Source organism: Trachymyrmex cornetzi, unplaced genomic scaffold (genome assembly GCF_001594075.2).
Source record: "Trachymyrmex cornetzi isolate Tcor2-1 unplaced genomic scaffold, Tcor1.1 scaffold88, whole genome shotgun sequence".
Classification (NCBI taxonomy): Eukaryota; Metazoa; Arthropoda; class Insecta; order Hymenoptera; family Formicidae; genus Trachymyrmex; species Trachymyrmex cornetzi.
Genome location: NW_017300223.1, coordinates 822,972 through 842,408, shown reverse-complemented (window position 1 = coordinate 842,408; position 19,437 = coordinate 822,972). Strand labels below are relative to the sequence as shown.

Here is a 19,437-nt window from a genome sequence, read left to right as displayed (position 1 = left end):
TAGATTCATAATAAAGTATGAAAGAATAATGATATTACATTCTACAACTCAAGACAAAAATGATCATCATCATGATTTCAAACATTGAGCACATCTAATAACATACAATTGCAATAATATCAAAATTATTATACATTTTGTTTTCAAGTATTTGTTTAAGAGATTAGTATGTTAGCAAAGAGTATCGACGGTAAAATACATAATACGTTAGATCAATTAATTATTATATTTCAGTGATTTAGTAATAGAGAGAAAGAGCCATCGCGGTGTCCTGCTATGGAAACTATTTTTAACTGTTCGCTTTGCGTCTTCCGTTTGGATGTAGAGACTAAAGACAGAAGCTCGTTACCAGCAATTGTAGTTATCGATCGGCGGTATGCAAGAGCAACATTTGGTCGAAGACCGCGGAGAAAGAAGTTTAAGGGAGAACATGCGACAAGCTGTAATTCCGAGGACAAAACTTGGACTTATACGAGTATAGTCGCAACGTAAAAATTAGATGTACAAAGTAGAGGCTTGTTACTGACGATCGCAATTATCGATGCTCACGCAATACCCTCGTATGCCGAAACTTTGTCATATGGTTTCCCGCTTTGTCCGGTTAACGTATTATAATCTCTCTTTGGAAGTTTGAAGCTGACGAGACAAAGAGATCAATGCAGTACATTTCTGAGACTCTATATATTATCAAGCGATGTGGGACATTAGTGAAAGTTATATACATACATTTTTATAAATTTATCTGTGTAAAAAGCTAGAAATGCATTCTCATAAATAAAATTTTTTAAGTATCGATACATAAGTAAATTTTTAATTTGTTGCGTAATTAATTCATTGAGAATTATTTACGCAATTTCGTTAATATAATTAAAAATCATGCGGTAGATTGGATTAATGAGAACTCACCAGTATGGATGTAGGTGTGTTTCTTCATATCTGACTTCTGATGAAACCTCTTGCCACAATATTGACAGGGATAAGGCCTCGTGTCGGAGTGGATCAGCAGGTGAGTACTAAGCGTGCTTGACCGTTTGAAAGCCTTACCGCACTGCTTACACTATTGTAACAAACAAAGCAATTGATTTACCTTAGAGCTATGTCTATTTATTTAATGCTATTTATCATTCTTAATACGAATACTGTGTACATACGATACATTCCTTGGAATTTGATTATTTTTTTATGCTTTTAATTAAACAAAGACAGAACAAATTTATTTTTTCATCCTATAATAATGGTGTTACAAAAATAATAAGTAATATTATCTTAATATTTATTTGCACCCGACAGTTGAAAATCTAATCTTACTGATTTCATATCTAATAATGCAAAATCACTTCCATCTTGCCGTTAATAGCAATTTCCTTTTTCTGATAAATCGCCATCGTCCAACTGTTAAACCGTTAAGTAGCTAATTTATCAATTTCTCCTGGACAGCTCGTGTTTCCGCACGCGATATTGATTGCACCCCTCTCAAGAATATTCTTTTCGTGATTCTATACGCTTCCTAACTTCATAGAAATCTGTATTCTGTAATATTTATTATATATATTATATCACATATACCAATGTTCATTCAGAATTTATTAGCGAGATCACTTTGCGATGATGCACGATAACTCCTTGAATTTACTGCAATTTATCTATTTATCTATTGAACATATCTGAAGATGTCTGCATTGTATCATGATAACAGTAATACATTAGCTCGACGGAGCTCCTTACTTCCTTAAATTCTCGTTCCCAAAACTTATATCTCTCTCTCTTCAAATACTCATGCCAATTATTATCTTCATAAACGTATGCACTTTCTTAGTGCGACTTGCTAACGCTATAAAGTCTGTTGATTTTCAACCGCAGACTTAAGAAAGGGAATAAGATAGGGAACGGGGGAGATGGAAGACGCACCGCTCCTAGGCGCCGGGACGCCAGGCACACCTGTGTTCACGAAGCGTCGCGCGCGTACTTCTTTCCTTTTCTCTCTTTCTCTCTCACTCTTCTAGTTCATTGTCACACGGGCGCCAGTCGTCACAATGCCCCGACGGTGCGGTTCGATGCGTGTCCAGGCTGACAATTTATACAGGGTATGAATATGCCAACCGCGGAATATTATTGCGCGCACGCATGATTCACGTCGCGCTACGATCAATATATTATATAGAGAAGAGCGACCTGTCTTCGCGCGACATTCTTTGCGACTTCTTTGCGACGATATCACCGTGAATCTTAATTCTCATTGTTCAACAGGATCCGAAGGTAAGACCGGCGAAAATCGGTAGATGAATGATTGCATAACTGAAATTGCGATCGTTACTACAATATTGTACTTACTCTCCTAAGAGATTATCACAACGTTTGAAATGCATATTTAAAAATTATTGAAAATTTATTATATTTGAACGCATGCAAAGGAAAAGGATCATCTTCGACGTTAAATACTGGTCAAGATTAGCTTGGGGTATAATTATTTTAATACGTAAATGTGTACCACTGTATATTTACATACAATATTTATGTCATACGTTCAAGATTTTAAACGCAACGACGTCATCTGTTTTTTATCTTTCATGATGAGAAAGCTATTCCGGTCAACGGTTCGTATAAAACGTTAAAGGATAAAGAAGAATAGAGCAATATATTCACAAAACCCTAGTATTTAAACTGTAATTAAAGCAAGATGGTCACGTTAGTATACCGATCTTGACAATAGACTCTCACACACAACAATTGTCACCCTTAATTACTCCTGTCGTCCACCTGGCAAGATGGGAGCTCTCGGAGCGGTCAACGATGGGACACCGTCATCCCGTTTACGGATATACGAAGGAAAGGAAAGGAAAGGAAAGCGGTGCCATGTAGTGGGAGGGTTTTCATTAATGAGCACCGCCGGAACGCCTGTGTCGAGAGATCGCGAAGGAAACGACGGATTGTGGGAAGTAAGGTGGATGAGGCGAAGCAGTCTCGCTATTGTCACCGCACGAAAGCGTCTGCTTCCGGTATGGTTCGGAAACAAAGCCAAGATAGAGAGAGAGAGATAGTCAGAGCCTGCCGGCCCTGACGTCTTTGCTCTCCGACCGCCTTCCAGTTTCTGCACTCCTCGCAATTCGCGGCTCCTCGAAATCGCGTAATTACCGTTAATCTCTTGCAACGCTCTTTGTGCCCAGCCCGGAACATCTGTCGCTCGTCGACGAAGGCGCGAATTAAATAAAAAGGACTGTGGCTTTCCCACGGACGTTTTACTTAAATATCTCCGTGGATCATTACAACAACCGATTGACGCGATAGCTAGGTTTTACGTTGCTTAAGACACTTTTTAAGATTTAAGCTTAAAAAATTAAAGAATCATTTGATCAGAAAATTCTAGACATGTTTTGAAACTCGTGTTCCTAATTTTATAAATCTATCAAAAAGATGTAATCTAAAATTTACTCTATCTAAAACGGATTGGTTAACAATAAATTTCAAAATCATGACGTTGTACTAAATAATGTTCACAACACTTATATTTTGTTATAAAGAAATTTTAATTGGAAAAGACTTCGTCAAGACAGATACTAAAAACAAAATCTTTGTGAAAATGATGAAATTTAATAGATTAGTAATATAGCATAGAATATAGATAAAAAAATTTAATTTAAACTCTTCCTGCTAGCACTGATATAACTATAGTAGATACATATTAATAAGTGAAAAAAATATAATCTTAAAATATTTGGAAATTCGGTTATTTTAACCTTTCATGGTCCTTCTAGGTCAAAATGACCAGAGCATCATCTTTCACGCTAGATTTCAGAACCTTCTCGGCATCAGAAGAACGCGTTCCTACCAATCGATTAGAGATTTGAAGCTTCAACCATCGATAAAGATGCTTAGCTTTTTAATCGGACTGTTAGTATGCGCCTAGCAGCCATTCGCGCAAAAAGCGTTTTTTTTTCTGATCAAAGCGTCTATAAGTGTGGCCAACGCTAGTTTTCATTAAAAAATTTATAATTTATATTTTTACATTAAATTGTAAAAATAACAAAGCTGTAGATTGTGTCCCTCAAATAAGAATAAAAAAACGATGAAGGAAGAATGTCCATGGTATCTACGACCTATGTGTGATAAACACACTCTAAATCTGAATCAGTGGATATTTGGTACTGAATTATCAGCATATCATATTAGCACATTTGGCACTGGATAATCAGTGAAATTCAACTATATAAAAAAAAGAAGTTTAAGCAATGATAAATCACAAATTAACGAAAAAACTAATAAGTTTTTACAGACTCCTTTAATAAAATCATGAAATATGTAATACAGGCAATAGGAGTCGACGCTGGTTATCAATTAGCGTAATTTTTCTTAATACTAAAAATATAGAAGTTTAAGCATTATATAAAATATCGATATTTGCACGTTTTTTCTAGCACATTGTAATTCCAATCTTACAATACTATATACGTTGAATATACTTATACTACTACTTATACTTATACTTACACTACACTTATACACTGAAGCAAGGTTCGCTGTAGGTTAGCGATAACACATTTCATTCATTAATTAACAGTGGCATATTTGGCATTGAATCAGTGATTATCCATTGATTTAGATTTAGAGAGCAGACTCTATTTGTGTACGGAGATTGCAGTAATAAAGAGTAACGTTTTCTATGTATTTTTTGTATTTTATGTTTTTCACTTATGTTTGCCTTCAATATTAATAATAATAATAATAATTTTGACATTAATAATAATAACTTAAACTAATAATAAATAACCTTTTACCCAAATTTAACATCTTTTTTACACCTAAAAAGCGACCATCTTCTACCTTCAAAATAAATACCTTTTTTGAAACGCGTGTAACATACTTTTTTGTAAAATACGTCATCTCAAGAGTACTAGGCTAAAATTGCATTTGAAAATATTATAAATTTAAAAAATTACGATATTTTAAGTAAAAAAGCACATTTTTCTGAACTTAATATGTTTAAGATTTTTTTTGGTGTTAAAATTCAATTTTTTACTAAAACGCCATTGTTCCATTTTTTTAAAGGATAAAATTATATACTAGGGTTCAGACAAAAGATTCGAACATGTTGAATATTCGATCTATTCGAATAGTTCGAAGTTGAAAAAATGAGCATCTAATTGGAATATATCGGACAATTCGAACAGTTAGAGCTTAAGCAGTGGTCAGTAGCTACACCGATAGGTGTTTTTGTTTAACCTACAGGATAAATAAGGACATCAATTGTATAGGCCGCGGCCTAAATGGTGTAAACGTAGCCAATATAAAATGTCAATTCGTTATGTTTGGAGTTCGGAGAAGACAGTAAACAAATATATTTAGTATGCCTTGGTATGCCTTGGTATGCCTTGGAAACAAAACAGTAGTTTTTCACGAGACTTAAATATACAAACATTACAAAAATGTCAAAAAGAAAAAGTCATATTCAAACATATTCAGGTTAATCCTGAGGACTTGTTATGTCTCAGTTCGAAATGTAATAAATTCGAACTTTCAGTTCTGAAGTGGGTTGAAATAGTTCGAACGTACATTCAGACCGAACTATTTAACGTTCGAACTTGAGATTCGAACTGTCAAATCGTCTGATGTTTCCGAGCATTATATACTGCAATATTATATACTGTAATATTTTGAAATCATTGGAACTAATACTATCGATTGTCAGGTCATTTTAATCCATCGTGTGGCTTTTTTGTAGTGTGACCATGAAGGTTTTCACGTTAATTTATAAAAGCTAATAGTTTTTTAATAGCGAACTATAGTAAATCTAGGCTAAGCGTGATATTAAAAATTTAATGTCAATATCACATTAAAACTGCGTATTTACCTGCGTGCGTATATATATATATACATACACAAACACATGTACGTACATATGTGCACCCGTACGCTCACGCGTGTGTGCGGCCCACATATCCTAATATGTCGAGTTACGGTTACGTGTCATGGACGTAAAACCACGGCACGGCGAGGCAAGTTTCTCTACTTCCATTCAATCACACGTAATTGAAGCGGCGAGGTCTTTTGTCGAGGTCCGTGTACTCGTCAAAAACGTTTGACCCGTTTCCTCGCCCCAACGCACTTAAGGGTATTTGCGCGCCCCGAAGAAATTCATATCGCGTGACTCCGAAGTCTGATTTTTTTCTTTCTCCGAACGGAATGGAGATCGACCGGTTTTACGCACGGTATGTAGGCACGCGTAAAAGCCTGATCGCCTCTGTGCGTATCGAGAGGAAACGTTGCGATAAAGTCAAGGATGGACCGACACGTATTCGACAACTTGTCCGTCCGGATTGCTTCGTTATGTTAATTAGATCATGCCTATATTGTAACAGATGCGTGATAGTCCTGATAATGACGTCTAATTTAAACGTAGGCATTTGACGACGTTTCATTTAAAGCAGCTGAAAAGTAGCATAGAATGATTACGACCTCTTTAATAACGACCCGTTAGAATATATTTAGTGTCTTCTGCCTAATGGAATATGTATCTTTTATATTTGCTTTGGAAAATATTACTGTAATAGAAGCATTGCTTAAATCAATTACTGACTAAAACGTAATCACTAATTACTGACTTAGCTATAAAAATTGAAATTTTTACTGTTGCTAAAAATTGTGCATAACTTGGAAAATAAGTAAGTTGCGTAAGTCTTTTTTTACATTTACTTAAATAAACTGTTTTTTTTTGTGATAAAAATTTTCGTCTATGAAGAGAAAAATATCGATTTTCAAAGAAATCAATGTGACTTAACAATCAGGGTGGCGAGAAGCACTTTCTTGCAGGGTTGGTAAAAAACATGTTTTAAACGTGTTTTAAACAATTTAAAACATGCTTAATTGATGTTTTTAATATGTTTTAAATATGTTTTTTTATAGTACTGTTCAAAGCATATTTGAAGCATTAAAAACATATTTAAGAAGAAACATAATATGTTTTATTTTTAAAAAAAAACATTAGTCTTTACCAATCCTGCTTTCTTGTAGCTCGTAAAAAAACGGACGTCATCAAGTAGTTCCACATATCGATCATCGGCGACCTTTTTGAAAAGCTATCATGTTCTAAGGAGCTTATAAACTATTAATCCAACCAAAAATAATATTTCGTTTATAGGAAAGTCTTATTTACGAAGCATTGTGATTGAATACGATGATTAAGAAGGATAGTCTACTTCATTTTAAATATTTCTATTAATTTTTTACTTAATTCTAAATTTTGTTATATTTTTTTAGGTACTTATGACTGGTGATAATTTTTAATTAAAAAAAATAATTATTAAAAAAAATTTACTACAGTTTCACATTCAATTTTATGTTGAATTTATAATATTCTGTTAATATTGTACACATTATGTATATAAGAAAAAAATTATCCACACTTTAGATAATTACTGGTAATCAAACGATTTACTACTAGCAAGACAGAAATAGAATTAATCCAAACAATCAACGAATAGCCTGTTCTCCTGTCGAGGAAATTATTAATATCAATGGGTTGATTATAGTTGTCAGTTAAAACGACAGTGTGGTTAGATTCTCAGAAACAGATAAGTCGCATCAAAGCTCTAAAACGGAGGGAAAGAACGGGAAACAACAGAGGGGAAAGTCTCTAAGATGGGACCAATTACCGCTGGCGATACAACGTTTAGGGGTTGTCGCGATCGGACGTTCGGTCGATACAAACCGCGTATAGAAATCGAAACTTCTTTACGAGCTCGAGACGCGATTGCCAATAAAAGCTCGAGTCAATTTGTCGACTTCGTAAAATTGGCACTGTATGAGATATGCATGCAACGGTACGCGGTCTATTTTCCGATGGGTCAAATATCATGGACAATCGCACGTCGAGATTTCCAGGACTGATATTAGTCGCCTTCCTCGAAAGCCATCTTCATCATTGCGATAACAGATTCGCAATGATTCGCTTATGCGATTTACGCAGAGGACGCTAGCGTCGTGAAAATCTTTCTTTACAACGGTAACATCGGTTTTGGCATCGATGGCGATTTTTAAATCAAGAAATTCTATCCATGTCATTTTTAAAAATTTCTTTTATTATAGAATAATACGAAATAAATCTTTCCCATGCGCGCGAGACATCTTTTTAAAGAAGAATTACCTCGTAATGTTACATATTATTATTATTAAAATTCACGATTAAGTTGTTTTAAGTATTACTTCGTTAAAGTATTACAAGTCATTTGGTTACGGAGCAAACAACTTTAGTCGATATCTGATGAAGTGAGGAAAGTGCGCGAATAAAAATAAAGAGGTATAATACAGGAACACTTACTTGAAAAGTCCTTTCCGTCGAGGAGGGCGGTGTAAGTGGTGAATGATGAATTTGCCGCGTAATTATAGGGGTCGAGGACGGACTCCTGGAGGACGGTGCTCTCGTTTCCCTGGCCTCCCTCTCGCACACCGAACCCGGCGACCAAATTTCACTTTTCCTACTGCCGATACTCGACGAGACGTCGCTCGGCTTCGTGCTGAGGTTCAATGGCGCCTCCTCTTCTGAAACAAAAAAATCATCGGTCTATGTCGTTATTCAAGCGTTTGTCAAATCACTGCTTGTCTCTCATTAAAAAAATTTTAATATCATTCATGATAATATCAAATGCAATACTTATTTGTTTCACATGTAAAACGAATAAATCTTTTGCTCATGTAAAATAATACAAAATTCTTCAAATTCTATAAATACATATAAAATATGTAAAGATCAATTCACACATATTTTAAAAATAAAAAATCAGTATACATATATTAAGCGTTTTTGTAGAAATATTTCATCATAAAGTAAGCGTCATAAATTAACTTATAACATAGAGAGCACAAAGAAACAAGAAACCTCATACTATCGCTATGTTACGATATCGAAAAAAAGTGGTAATTTATGATGGATCATGTAACATCATCATTAAAGGCGAGGAAATTTTATAGTTTTTGCACACCATATGTATATATATATATATATATACGCAGAGAGCAATTAATTGATCGTAATTAATATCCGTGCAGCGAAGTCGAGCGATAAATGATGTCTCGTATGACAACGTTGGTCGATCGATAGTACCCACTTACAGATAATTGCTCATTAACCGGCCTACTTTTTTAAAAGAACTCATTTTAAATATTCTAACGATAGTCTTTCTGGAAAGCTAGCTAAAGATAACTTTACTAGACTTACTCTTGATTACTAAATCGTAATCATTATCGAATGAAAATAAATTCATCAATTAATTCATTAAAATATTCATGTTTTGTCTCTACATTTATTAAACTTGTACACACATATTAATCCAATTAATATTGAATAAATGATGCTCATAAACGTATGAATATGTCCAATTCAGCCACATTTTTCACAATACATAAAATAATCAAGGAAATCATAATGTTATAAATTACATTATGCAAATTATTACTAGGGTAATACTTGAAAGTAATTAAAAAAAATTTTAAATAATTTTAAAATAGTATTTTTTGATGAATTTTATATGAACTACATTCAATGTAATGATGTCGCCTCCTCCGAGAAGTTTCTTCTCTATATATTTTTCAGTCACAACGTGTTAAGTATCTGCAGATTTGTTTAAGAGAGATTCAATGAAATCTCACCGAATTTGGCCTTCTCCGGCGTGCATCTTCGGGGTGATCCGGGACGTGCCGGACTGAGAGGTTCCGAATGAATAGGCGAGCAATTCGTGACCGGCGTCGTCTGTTGGGATGGGATTCTCGTAGGCGGGAGCAAACTATGTGGCAACAGCAGGCCCATGTGACGCCACCAGGCACCCCCAGATGCCCCATAGCCGCCGTACATGAGACCGCAACGCATGTCTGAGACAACAAAGGTAACCGTGCTGAGTTTCAAAGCGTGGAATTTGAAAGTGTGATAATTTTTAAGTAAAAGAGAATTTACAAAATATTTCTGGCGATTATGCCGTCATATTTTAAGAGAGATATATACTAAAATAAATATTTTTGTATATAAGAATAAAAAGAATATTAATATTTTATATATATAAAAATACTTTCAAATTAAAAATATTTTAAATAAATTTCGCGGTTTAATTATAGATTGATAAACGAGTATATAAAGTCAGATTATATAATATAAAAAAATTTACTCTAAAATTCACACCATCCACGCGACTTACCTCGCGCGGCAACGCTAGCGCTGAATGGACTTTGCAGTCTCAGATCGGGATTGTAATTCGAGACGAGGGTGAAGGCGCTGAAACGATCGGGGACGGGTTGACAAAGACCCGAAGATGCATTGGTGGATGCGATGCTCGAACTGCTTCCCGGTACACCTGGGCTCCAAGGCGAGGATGGCAGCGTGATTATGCTGGGGCTGCCGGGTGGCGAGAGGGTAGCCGGGGGTGACAAGGCGCCCGCCGGAACTCCCACGGGATTGCAATGAAGTTCCGGTTTCATGTGCCAAGTTCGAGGTACCGCTTCTATCACGAGAGAACAAATACTTGGCTTATTATTCGTACCCACGCACCAACGCAAAATGTTCGTGCAATATATAATTTTCAAAATCGCAATAACACCGTATCATTCTATTAGCAACAAACTTTTCTCAAAGTATGTATTTAAAGTACAATAAACGTACGTCTGTATGTGTAGATAAAACTCTATATTAGATAAATTGATAATTCTTATCATTATGCATGTGCTAAATTGCAAAATAATGTTTCGAAAGGCCATTAAAAATAATAGCGTTTAATTTAAGCATAAATATCATTTAGTGCAATTGAAAAATTCATATAATAGCAAAAATATCATCTTATATAAAATTTTTTAATAATTTTAAATAAATTTTATTCCGTTCTCACTTATAAATAACATTGCTTGGTAATTTTTGTAAATCTTCAGAGTCAGTAATTTTCAAGTTTATAAATATTAAATACTTGAGCTAGAACCACATAGATAAAAACGAAAATATTTAAAATAGAAGACGTTAAAGTGAAATAGGTATTCTTAATCCACAGAATCTTTTTTTTATCAGAGATTATATCTAACACATTATTTAATTTTTAGATCGTTTCTAAGAAAGATAGGTATTTTAGATAAATGTATTATAGGTATTATTTTGATATCTTCTAGTAGATGTTTTTAACTATAATATTTATGTTATCTTCCTCCTTCAAATTTTTAATTTTCCGTCGATTTTATGTCTTTGTATGGTTTAATATCGAAAGTGATTGTAAAATCTCTACGAAATAAAGAAACTATAGAAACTCACGTAAAGTGTGAGTTATACATATTTTGTGTAAAAGCATGCGTAGAGGCTGCATTCCACAAACGCGTTCATTACATGCACGAAACATATACGTTAACAGAGAAATGAATAATACATGGAGCCTTGAAGCGGATTCTTTCGTGATGCATAAAATCTGAAATCCTTTCGATCGCATAAACGAAGAATGATTACAGTCTAAAATCACGGCTTGCTGGAACGTGTTGATCGAAAAAAATTACAAAGCAAAATTGTCGCGCTGCGCAACATGCGTATCTTCCAAATTTGCTTTGCAAACATATGGTAAAAAATTAATCATAAAAGCAGATTATGCTGTTATTTGTATTATTTGTAACAAAATATTTTATGCGCAGTTGTTAAAAATATTCACAAATTATTTTGAACGTTGCGATATTTTTTTTACTCTTATAAAATAATATCAAAAATTAAATATTAAGAATCTTAAATAAGAAATTATCACAATTCTCTGCAGTTATATATTATTACATATAACAGATACATGCAATTTAAATATTGTTTGTTCTTGTCGATTAAAAAATTGATTTATAAACATTATGGAGTAGTTAAACACGATACATGTTCCGCTTATCAGAATCCAACAAATTTATAGCAGGAAGTATAACTAATCAGAAACTGAGTTGCGATATAAACGTCGAGTTTTTCCAAATTATGCGCTTGCACTTTATAGCAATCTCATCCGTTCGATAATAAAGAATTGAAATGCTGGCGATTATAAACTCCATATTCATAACAGTCGTCCAACCCTGCTAAAAGAGGTATTTAAATTGTTACTAGTTTCCATATCGTACAGCGGATCTTGCGCATCAATGAATACGGAATATTTATCCTCGCTGCGTTTAAACTAAACGCGAGCATGCATTTAATGCATTGTCGACGACGGTCAGCGCCGTATCACGTGTATCAGATTCACGACATAATAAAAAAGAAAAGAGAAAAAAAAAGGAAAAATTTACGCGCGCGAAAGAGCGAACGCGCTAGGAAGAAATCACAAACGCGCAGCCGGTTGTCACTCGGTGAAATGAATTATAAATCGTGCGTGCGCGAATCGCAACGAGTATCGGACATCGGACGAATATATCAAGAGACGAGATCCTAATCGCGCGAGGTCGGACAGATGTGATTGCTCGACGCGGCTCTGCACCGCACCGCGACGAGTCCACGATAAAATGCTCCGATTACTCCGTCCACAAACTTGACGGGACAAGCTCTCAAAACGAGCACCAACTGCTGATCAACTTGTGATAATTAGTAATAATGAATTAAATACATTTGCGCGCAGGTTGCGTTCCATCACGCAACATCCCTTATATTGATTTCTCGAGTCGTCGGACAATTTTACAGATCGGTGCAATCAAGGAGAAAATTTTAATTGGCATCAATGATTTTTGCATGTCTTTTCTAAAAAAATCCACGTAACATAATTATATAATTTTTATTATATAAACATTGTGTATAATTTTATAGTATACGAAATCTTTAAGAAATTTAAAAAAATGTGTTTTAGTTCATGTAAATTTATGATTAGTAAAAAAGATATTTTTTAACGAGCTATAAACAAACGAATAATTAACAAGAGCACAATGCGAATGTATATAGTGTTGCGTTAGAGCGATTCATTTGTAAGACACACGAATGAGTGGAAGTAGAAATAGCCATTTTGCTTGAAACGACGATGTGTCGGAAAGTCGGTGACGCAAATGGTAAACCACGAAGTAAATCACTGGCTCGAAGGTCCTACCGTATCGATAAGGATCACGTTTGGACATAAAGTACGACTAATGACCACTACTCGTTGTTTGAATAAATCTGTAATGCGCTCTTACAAGGCGGCATTTCTACATAATTCATGCGCGAACGCATCGCTAGCGAGAATTTGTTACTTGTTTCCATAGATAACGGCCGTGCATGATATAGTTTCCTGCCAATCGCCGGAGGATGTTCTCATTGCGAATTTGAATTATTGTTCTTCGGTTTTAAATAAGCGAATTGAAAAAGGAAATAAGCTCATAAAGATGCGTCCAACATAGTTGCAAAAAAAAAGGAACAAAAGCATGCCGCTGATAAACGTCATGAAAAATTCCTTGGCAAACTTATCAAATAATCATTCATAGAAAGAGAAAGGGAAGCAGAAGAGAGATGATTCAAATGTATCAATCTTCGTTTCGAATCTAATAATAAGTTGAAATGGAAATATATGACATTAGAGAAGCACAAAAATGGTTTGAGATAAAATATATATTTAAATATGTTATAGAAATTTTGCTCGTTAAAGATGAAGCGGAAAAGGAAAGCAGCTCGAGAACTACGATTTTGATATGGAAAGTTTTCAATGACTCGTGTTGAAATTCGAGGTCTCGATATTAGATAGGCACGTATTTAAACAGGTGAGGCTAATTCAACGATATATTATACTGCACTTCTACGTTGTTATCATCGATGCATTACGTTGCCCACAGAATAAAAAAACCATGTTCTTTTTGTTGTATGTGTAAGAATAAATCATGAGCGTTACAAACCCGATTTCCTGCTAGCCTTTCAATTTTACGCGACGATAAGCAATAAATTGTGAATAATATCAAACACGAATGTCGAAAACATTATGTAATATGTAATATGTATGATAAAAAAATGTAATATGTAAATTAAAATATAATATATATTCCATAATAAAATGTAATAACATAATATATGGTAATATTAAAAATATATTTATATAGTATATACGTTCATACATTAGTGCGCTTATTTATTATCGATTGGACAGAATAAATAAACAAAAATAAAAGTTCACTGCTTCGTAAAAAATATGTTCTATCACTTCAAATGTTAGCGTTTAATCAACATTGAATTTGTAAATGTAACACCTTTAATACCGAATGTTAACGTGTTTTTGCAATCTTTAGTACGCGACAAGATAAAAACAAACTGAGGAGTGTGCGATAATCGGTGCAATACCAAAAATCTTTTATGACGATTAATGACGAAGATTAATTGACTTAGCGTATGGCCACCTGTGGAACTTTAACAGATTCGGGATACATTAACTACGTCATTTCTTAATTTCACACTTGAGGCTCGACGCGTTTCACATTCACAAAATAAATTCCGAATCGATGAGTCGTTTATCTTCTCACTATAGAAATTAATTACAGCGGTCAGATAGATATTTCTTAATTATTCATTAATCACTTCTGACTTACGGTATTCTCGTGAATACAAAACATTTTCAATTCATATAAATTTCGAAATCGAATAAAATTTTTTATTTATGTGACTCACACATATTAACGGAAATTTCCAATTACAGCAAAATTTAACGACAGTCTGTATATTTCGTTCTATGAAGTTCAAATGACTTAGCAGACAATGAGAAGACATCTGTCAATTAACGAATTAATTAATTGATAACAAACAGAACTCTAGGCCTCGTAAACGGCTAACCTTGTTTGTTCGTTAATTTCGAAAGTAACTCCCACCGTAACGTCACAACGAAATCTCAAAAAACAATCATGAATATTTACGCAAAGCCTTGATTAAGCTGTGTGAACAAGTGTCAGATGTTCTTTCCGCCTGAGCCTCTTTAAGACGGATTTTTGGACTAAGTTATGACTGTCGTCGCTACATTTTTGAACGGAGATTAAAATAGGCATTCAATTTTTAATTTTAAAGACAAATGCAGTTTTTCAATATTACAACATTAAACAAGACATTGGCATTATGTGATAACACATTATTTCATATGCGGGTTTTTAACGGATTTAATAAAATTAAAAATAAAAATATTTAAAAATAATTGATTCATTATGAAAAAAATTTATTTAAGAATTCTATCTATATTTAAGAATCTAAGAATTAAAGTAACGTATTTTCTGAAAATTTCATTATACTGAATGATTTATCTTATTATGCAAAAACAATTATTATAAATATCTAAATTAAACGTTTTTATATATAATAATTTTGCAAAGTTTTATTTGAAAAACTATTTATTACATTAATGTTTTATATACATTTTTTTTATGCAATAAAGAGTGGCCATATGCATGTTAATCATCATTTTATGCAAGCAGCCAAAGTGCGACGATGTTTTGGAAATTTACACATGTTTCTTACATTTGCATTCGTGATATGTTTAAAATACTAGCTATTCTAATGCCTCGTGCTTCGGTTATCATCGTGCAGCTTATCCGCAGTACTTTTTCGCTTTTGCGATTAGGATAATATACGTACGTCGCTAAAATCTTTCATTTGTATAAGAAGCCGTGCCCTTCTTATAAATGTTACCTGCTTCATAAACATTACCTACGTTTTTTTTAAGTGTAATCGTGTATGAAAGTAAAAACACAAGCAGTATAATAAACAAGTTTATTTTAAGATACGCAAACGACTAACAAATAGTAAGTCAAATAAGATAAATGAAATATTATTCATTTATTTTAAAATAACTACAATTCAAAGATACAAAAATCTTTTGCGTTTCCGCGTTAGGGGGACACATTCAAATAAAGATCCATTAAGACGCAAATTAAATGACAAAATTTCTGGGAAAGAAAAATATATTTTGCAGATATGAGTCTTTAAAATCATACGGAATGAATTTAGCTAAAGTTAATATCTGAAATTATAGAATTATGAATAAGTATTGAATGAAAAAACAAATGGAGAGTTTATGTCACTTGTTAGAATAGTTTACGCAAATAATCTGTATGTTTTTTATAGAAGAATCACACGAAATCTCATCAACTGCAGATGTGTGACCTGGCAATAGAAGTTTGTTCAGAAAATGTGATGAAACCTTGCCGTCTCTTGAATATTCGAGATAAATCATCTATATAATATCACATAAAGCACAATAGCTACTAAATGAAACATTCGATAACTTTTTAAGTAATTAGCTATAATTTTGTTTATATTCGAATTGAAACAATTCTGAGCGGATTTCAAATGTACTCTTATCAATGATTTTTATTAACAAGTAAATTATTATTAAATATTATTACTATTATGATAAGTGAATAACAAGTACTTTTGTGTCACGAAAAAATGCAAATGCGTCTGTTTAAAATGCTTGGCATTGTTTAAAATGATAACGCCAAAATAATTGCGGAATATGTTCAAGGAGTTGACGAGGACAAGAGTAATCTTCACGAAGACTGTTTTGCAAGACTATTTAAAATACGATGATAAAGATCAACGGATCGGCGAAAAAAAAAACACAAGTGATTAATTCTGACTTCTGATAAGAGTTGCGATTGACGTCGTGGAAAGTTTCAAGAAAGGTCAACTTTAAATTAGCTTTAAATCGTGTTATTGTACGATGTTAAAAATCAAATTTATATCATTTCGATTGATAAAATCGTTGATGATTAATAGTGTACGTGACGTTGACACATTCTCATGCACAATAAATTTATTGTTATTTATATTCGATCATGTTTCTATAACTGACAGTTTATAGATTCATTGTACTGATCTTCGACACACAACGTAATTTTTTTCCATCTAGAGAAGAAATTATACATACGTCAATTTTCGATAAAATTATAAAACGCACAAATAAATCAAATTTTGTAATAAATTTTACTCAATATACTATGGATAATTTAACGTTCCTTCCTTTTCACGTATATAACAATTAAAAACTTGTAACACAAATTTCTCTTACCAATCCCAGAATGTTATACGTGATATATGTGTAAAACTGACGCGTAGAATGAAATGTAATTCTCGGCAAGTGCGTGTGACGATAAAAGTGCGTAACAAATGAAAATGATCGCGATCGTCGAAGTTTACCGGAGAGTTAAGTCAGTCGGCAAGTATCACGTGTTGATCGTTGTTGTCCGAAGATATTTAAAAATCCTTTACTCACCACACATCACGTTCAGGTGTTGTGGCGATGTGAAAACGACGTGCTAAAATTGTATGCCGCTCATGGAGTCGCGCACTATTCCCGAGGTGTGGTCCTCACGCACTGTGCCTACCTAGATCAGTTCGGCGCGAATCACACAGATTTCTTTGGCAAACGTTAAACTACCGGCACACGTCGCCTCCTTCTCGCACAAATACTTTCGCGGAAGCACGCGGTCTTGAGCGCCCGTTAAATGCGAGATTAAAAGTGTTCTCTCTTGGACGGCCTTGGAACTGGTCCCCCGTTCACCACCGACCGGCCAGTCGAAGTCTCCTTCCGGAAGTCATGTGATTCATCAAGGTTAATCGTGATGAAGACGTGAAATCACTGCTCGAACCAATCCTCGTCGATATTTAAAGTCGCTCCAATTTGAGACCTCGAAGAATCATGAATAACAAGATGATTTAAATCCCTCGAACAGAATCTTTACGTAGACTTTCTCCTTTTGTTTCTTCTGTTTTTCGTGACGACTAACACATTAATCTACGGTACGTATCGCCGAGAGTAGCCCGAGGTGATAGTAGATTAGCAGAGGGTAGCTGTCAGCCCGTGCGAAGAAGAAGAAGAAGAAGAAGAAGAAGAAATTCTCACTCTTTCCTCTCGGAGCGTCCTGACTAAGAGCAGGACCCCGACTGACCCCGCGGTGTGGCCGAGGAGGACACGCACGGTCTCTCGCGTGTGAGGACGAACATGTGTCGGCCGGCTCGTAGCTTCCCCTTACCTGGTCTGTCTCTCCTCGCTCAGGTTTCGCTCTTCTCTCACCTGCGCGTCGGTCTCGTGTGCTACCTGGAGACTCCGCCTACCATCGTTCGGTTGTGGTGGCCGAGTACGCCGGCGTTCGACGTGGTGGGAAACGGAGAGAAGACACAACGCGCGCATCCTCCTTCTCCTTCCCCTTCATCCCCTCGCCTACCCCCGCGGAAATCGCTGGTAGCACGGTAGAAACGTGTATTCTCCACGGTATCTAACCCCACCACACCACCACCTTTGTAGATTGAGTGCGGGAGATGCGTTCTAAGCGTCGTCGCACCAACGGTGGGCGGTTTCCTCCTTGTCGTAGCCGTAGCAGGAAGGGATCGCGAGGTGCAGGTGTTCGACCGTATCACTGTTTCAAAACGCGAAATTCTCAATAGCGGATTAATTGCCCCGTGAAGAGCGACTGGAATTAATGCGTCCGCGTAGATGTGCTGGAAACGCGACGTTCCCGTTCAAGCTGTATGACACCGTCATTTCGTACGACACGCGCCGTGGATCGTTAGTTAATTAACGGTTCCGCGACTCTCCGCGCATGAAAAACGATCGAGCGGCGTTGAGTGTTCTTAAATTTAAGTTGCACTTGCCTGTTTTGCAATTGAAATTTCTTGATCGCGCGCGTCTGTCTGGCTTATGGCGATAGCACGTGACAGATTCTTGGGTACGGCGCGCTATCTTTGCTACATAAGAGATTAATTTATGCAATAACTTTAACACCCATTTATCCCGATCGCAATGATCTAATCAATCGTGATTAATATCTCTTGAAATACAGAGATATATGCAGATTGTTAAATCATAATTATTCAAAATAGTTATTATTAGATAGCAGTTGTTGAGATGTTTATAACTTTTATCATTTTCATTATTACGTAATAAATGTAAATGAATGAATAAATTCAATAGGCTTATCAAACAAAGAGAGCCAGATTAAATTCATCCAGTCAAATTAAATTCACTTGGTGACTGGAAATAGATCTGGCTGTTCAACAAGATGTTGAATCTGCTTAATCTACTGAATCTTAATACGACTTTTGTATTGTGGTCTTTCGGACTTCTATAGTGATTTTCTGTAGCAACAATTTTTTAAAATTAAACACGATATTTTATTATAATACTGCGCTGTAAAATTTCTTTTTAAATTCATCGTGAATTATTAATTAAGGTAAACGTGTTAATTCTAACTTCCATATCATCAACGTCTAAAGATGAATAATCAATGAAGGTGATTTGGTTCATACTCCATTTAGCTTAATCGATGATTAATTAGAAGAATTGTTCGAAGCAAAATTTCTATAATTTGTATAATTTGTATAATTTGTCATCCCTGATCTTTTTCTCGATATGTTAAACGATAAAAACTTGATAATTTGATTGATGTTAACAAAATAGTAGAGGTAGCACTCGATAAGTAAATCATCAATTAAGTAGACTGACGTTTGGTCAAAGTCATCTTAAAAATAGAAAC

General features: G+C 34.6%; 1 protein-coding gene across 1 annotated transcript in view; it reads right to left on the bottom strand.

Moving 5' to 3' along the window:
* LOC108769244 (zinc finger protein 628) overlaps positions 1 to 17,486 on the bottom strand; it is a 31,305-nt gene extending 13,819 nt beyond the window's left edge. Inside the window, exons 1-5 of the mRNA XM_018520120.1 lie at positions 17,178 to 17,486; positions 10,179 to 10,481; positions 9,640 to 9,858; positions 8,312 to 8,532; positions 907 to 1,057 (exon numbers count right to left, since the gene is read on the bottom strand). Coding sequence (XP_018375622.1) covers positions 907 to 1,057; positions 8,312 to 8,532; positions 9,640 to 9,858; positions 10,179 to 10,481; positions 17,178 to 17,184 — 901 coding nt within the window. The 5' untranslated portion in view covers positions 17,185 to 17,486. The remainder of the gene's footprint in view (positions 1 to 906; positions 1,058 to 8,311; positions 8,533 to 9,639; positions 9,859 to 10,178; positions 10,482 to 17,177) is intronic.
* Positions 17,487 to 19,437: the final 1,951 nt, after the last annotated feature.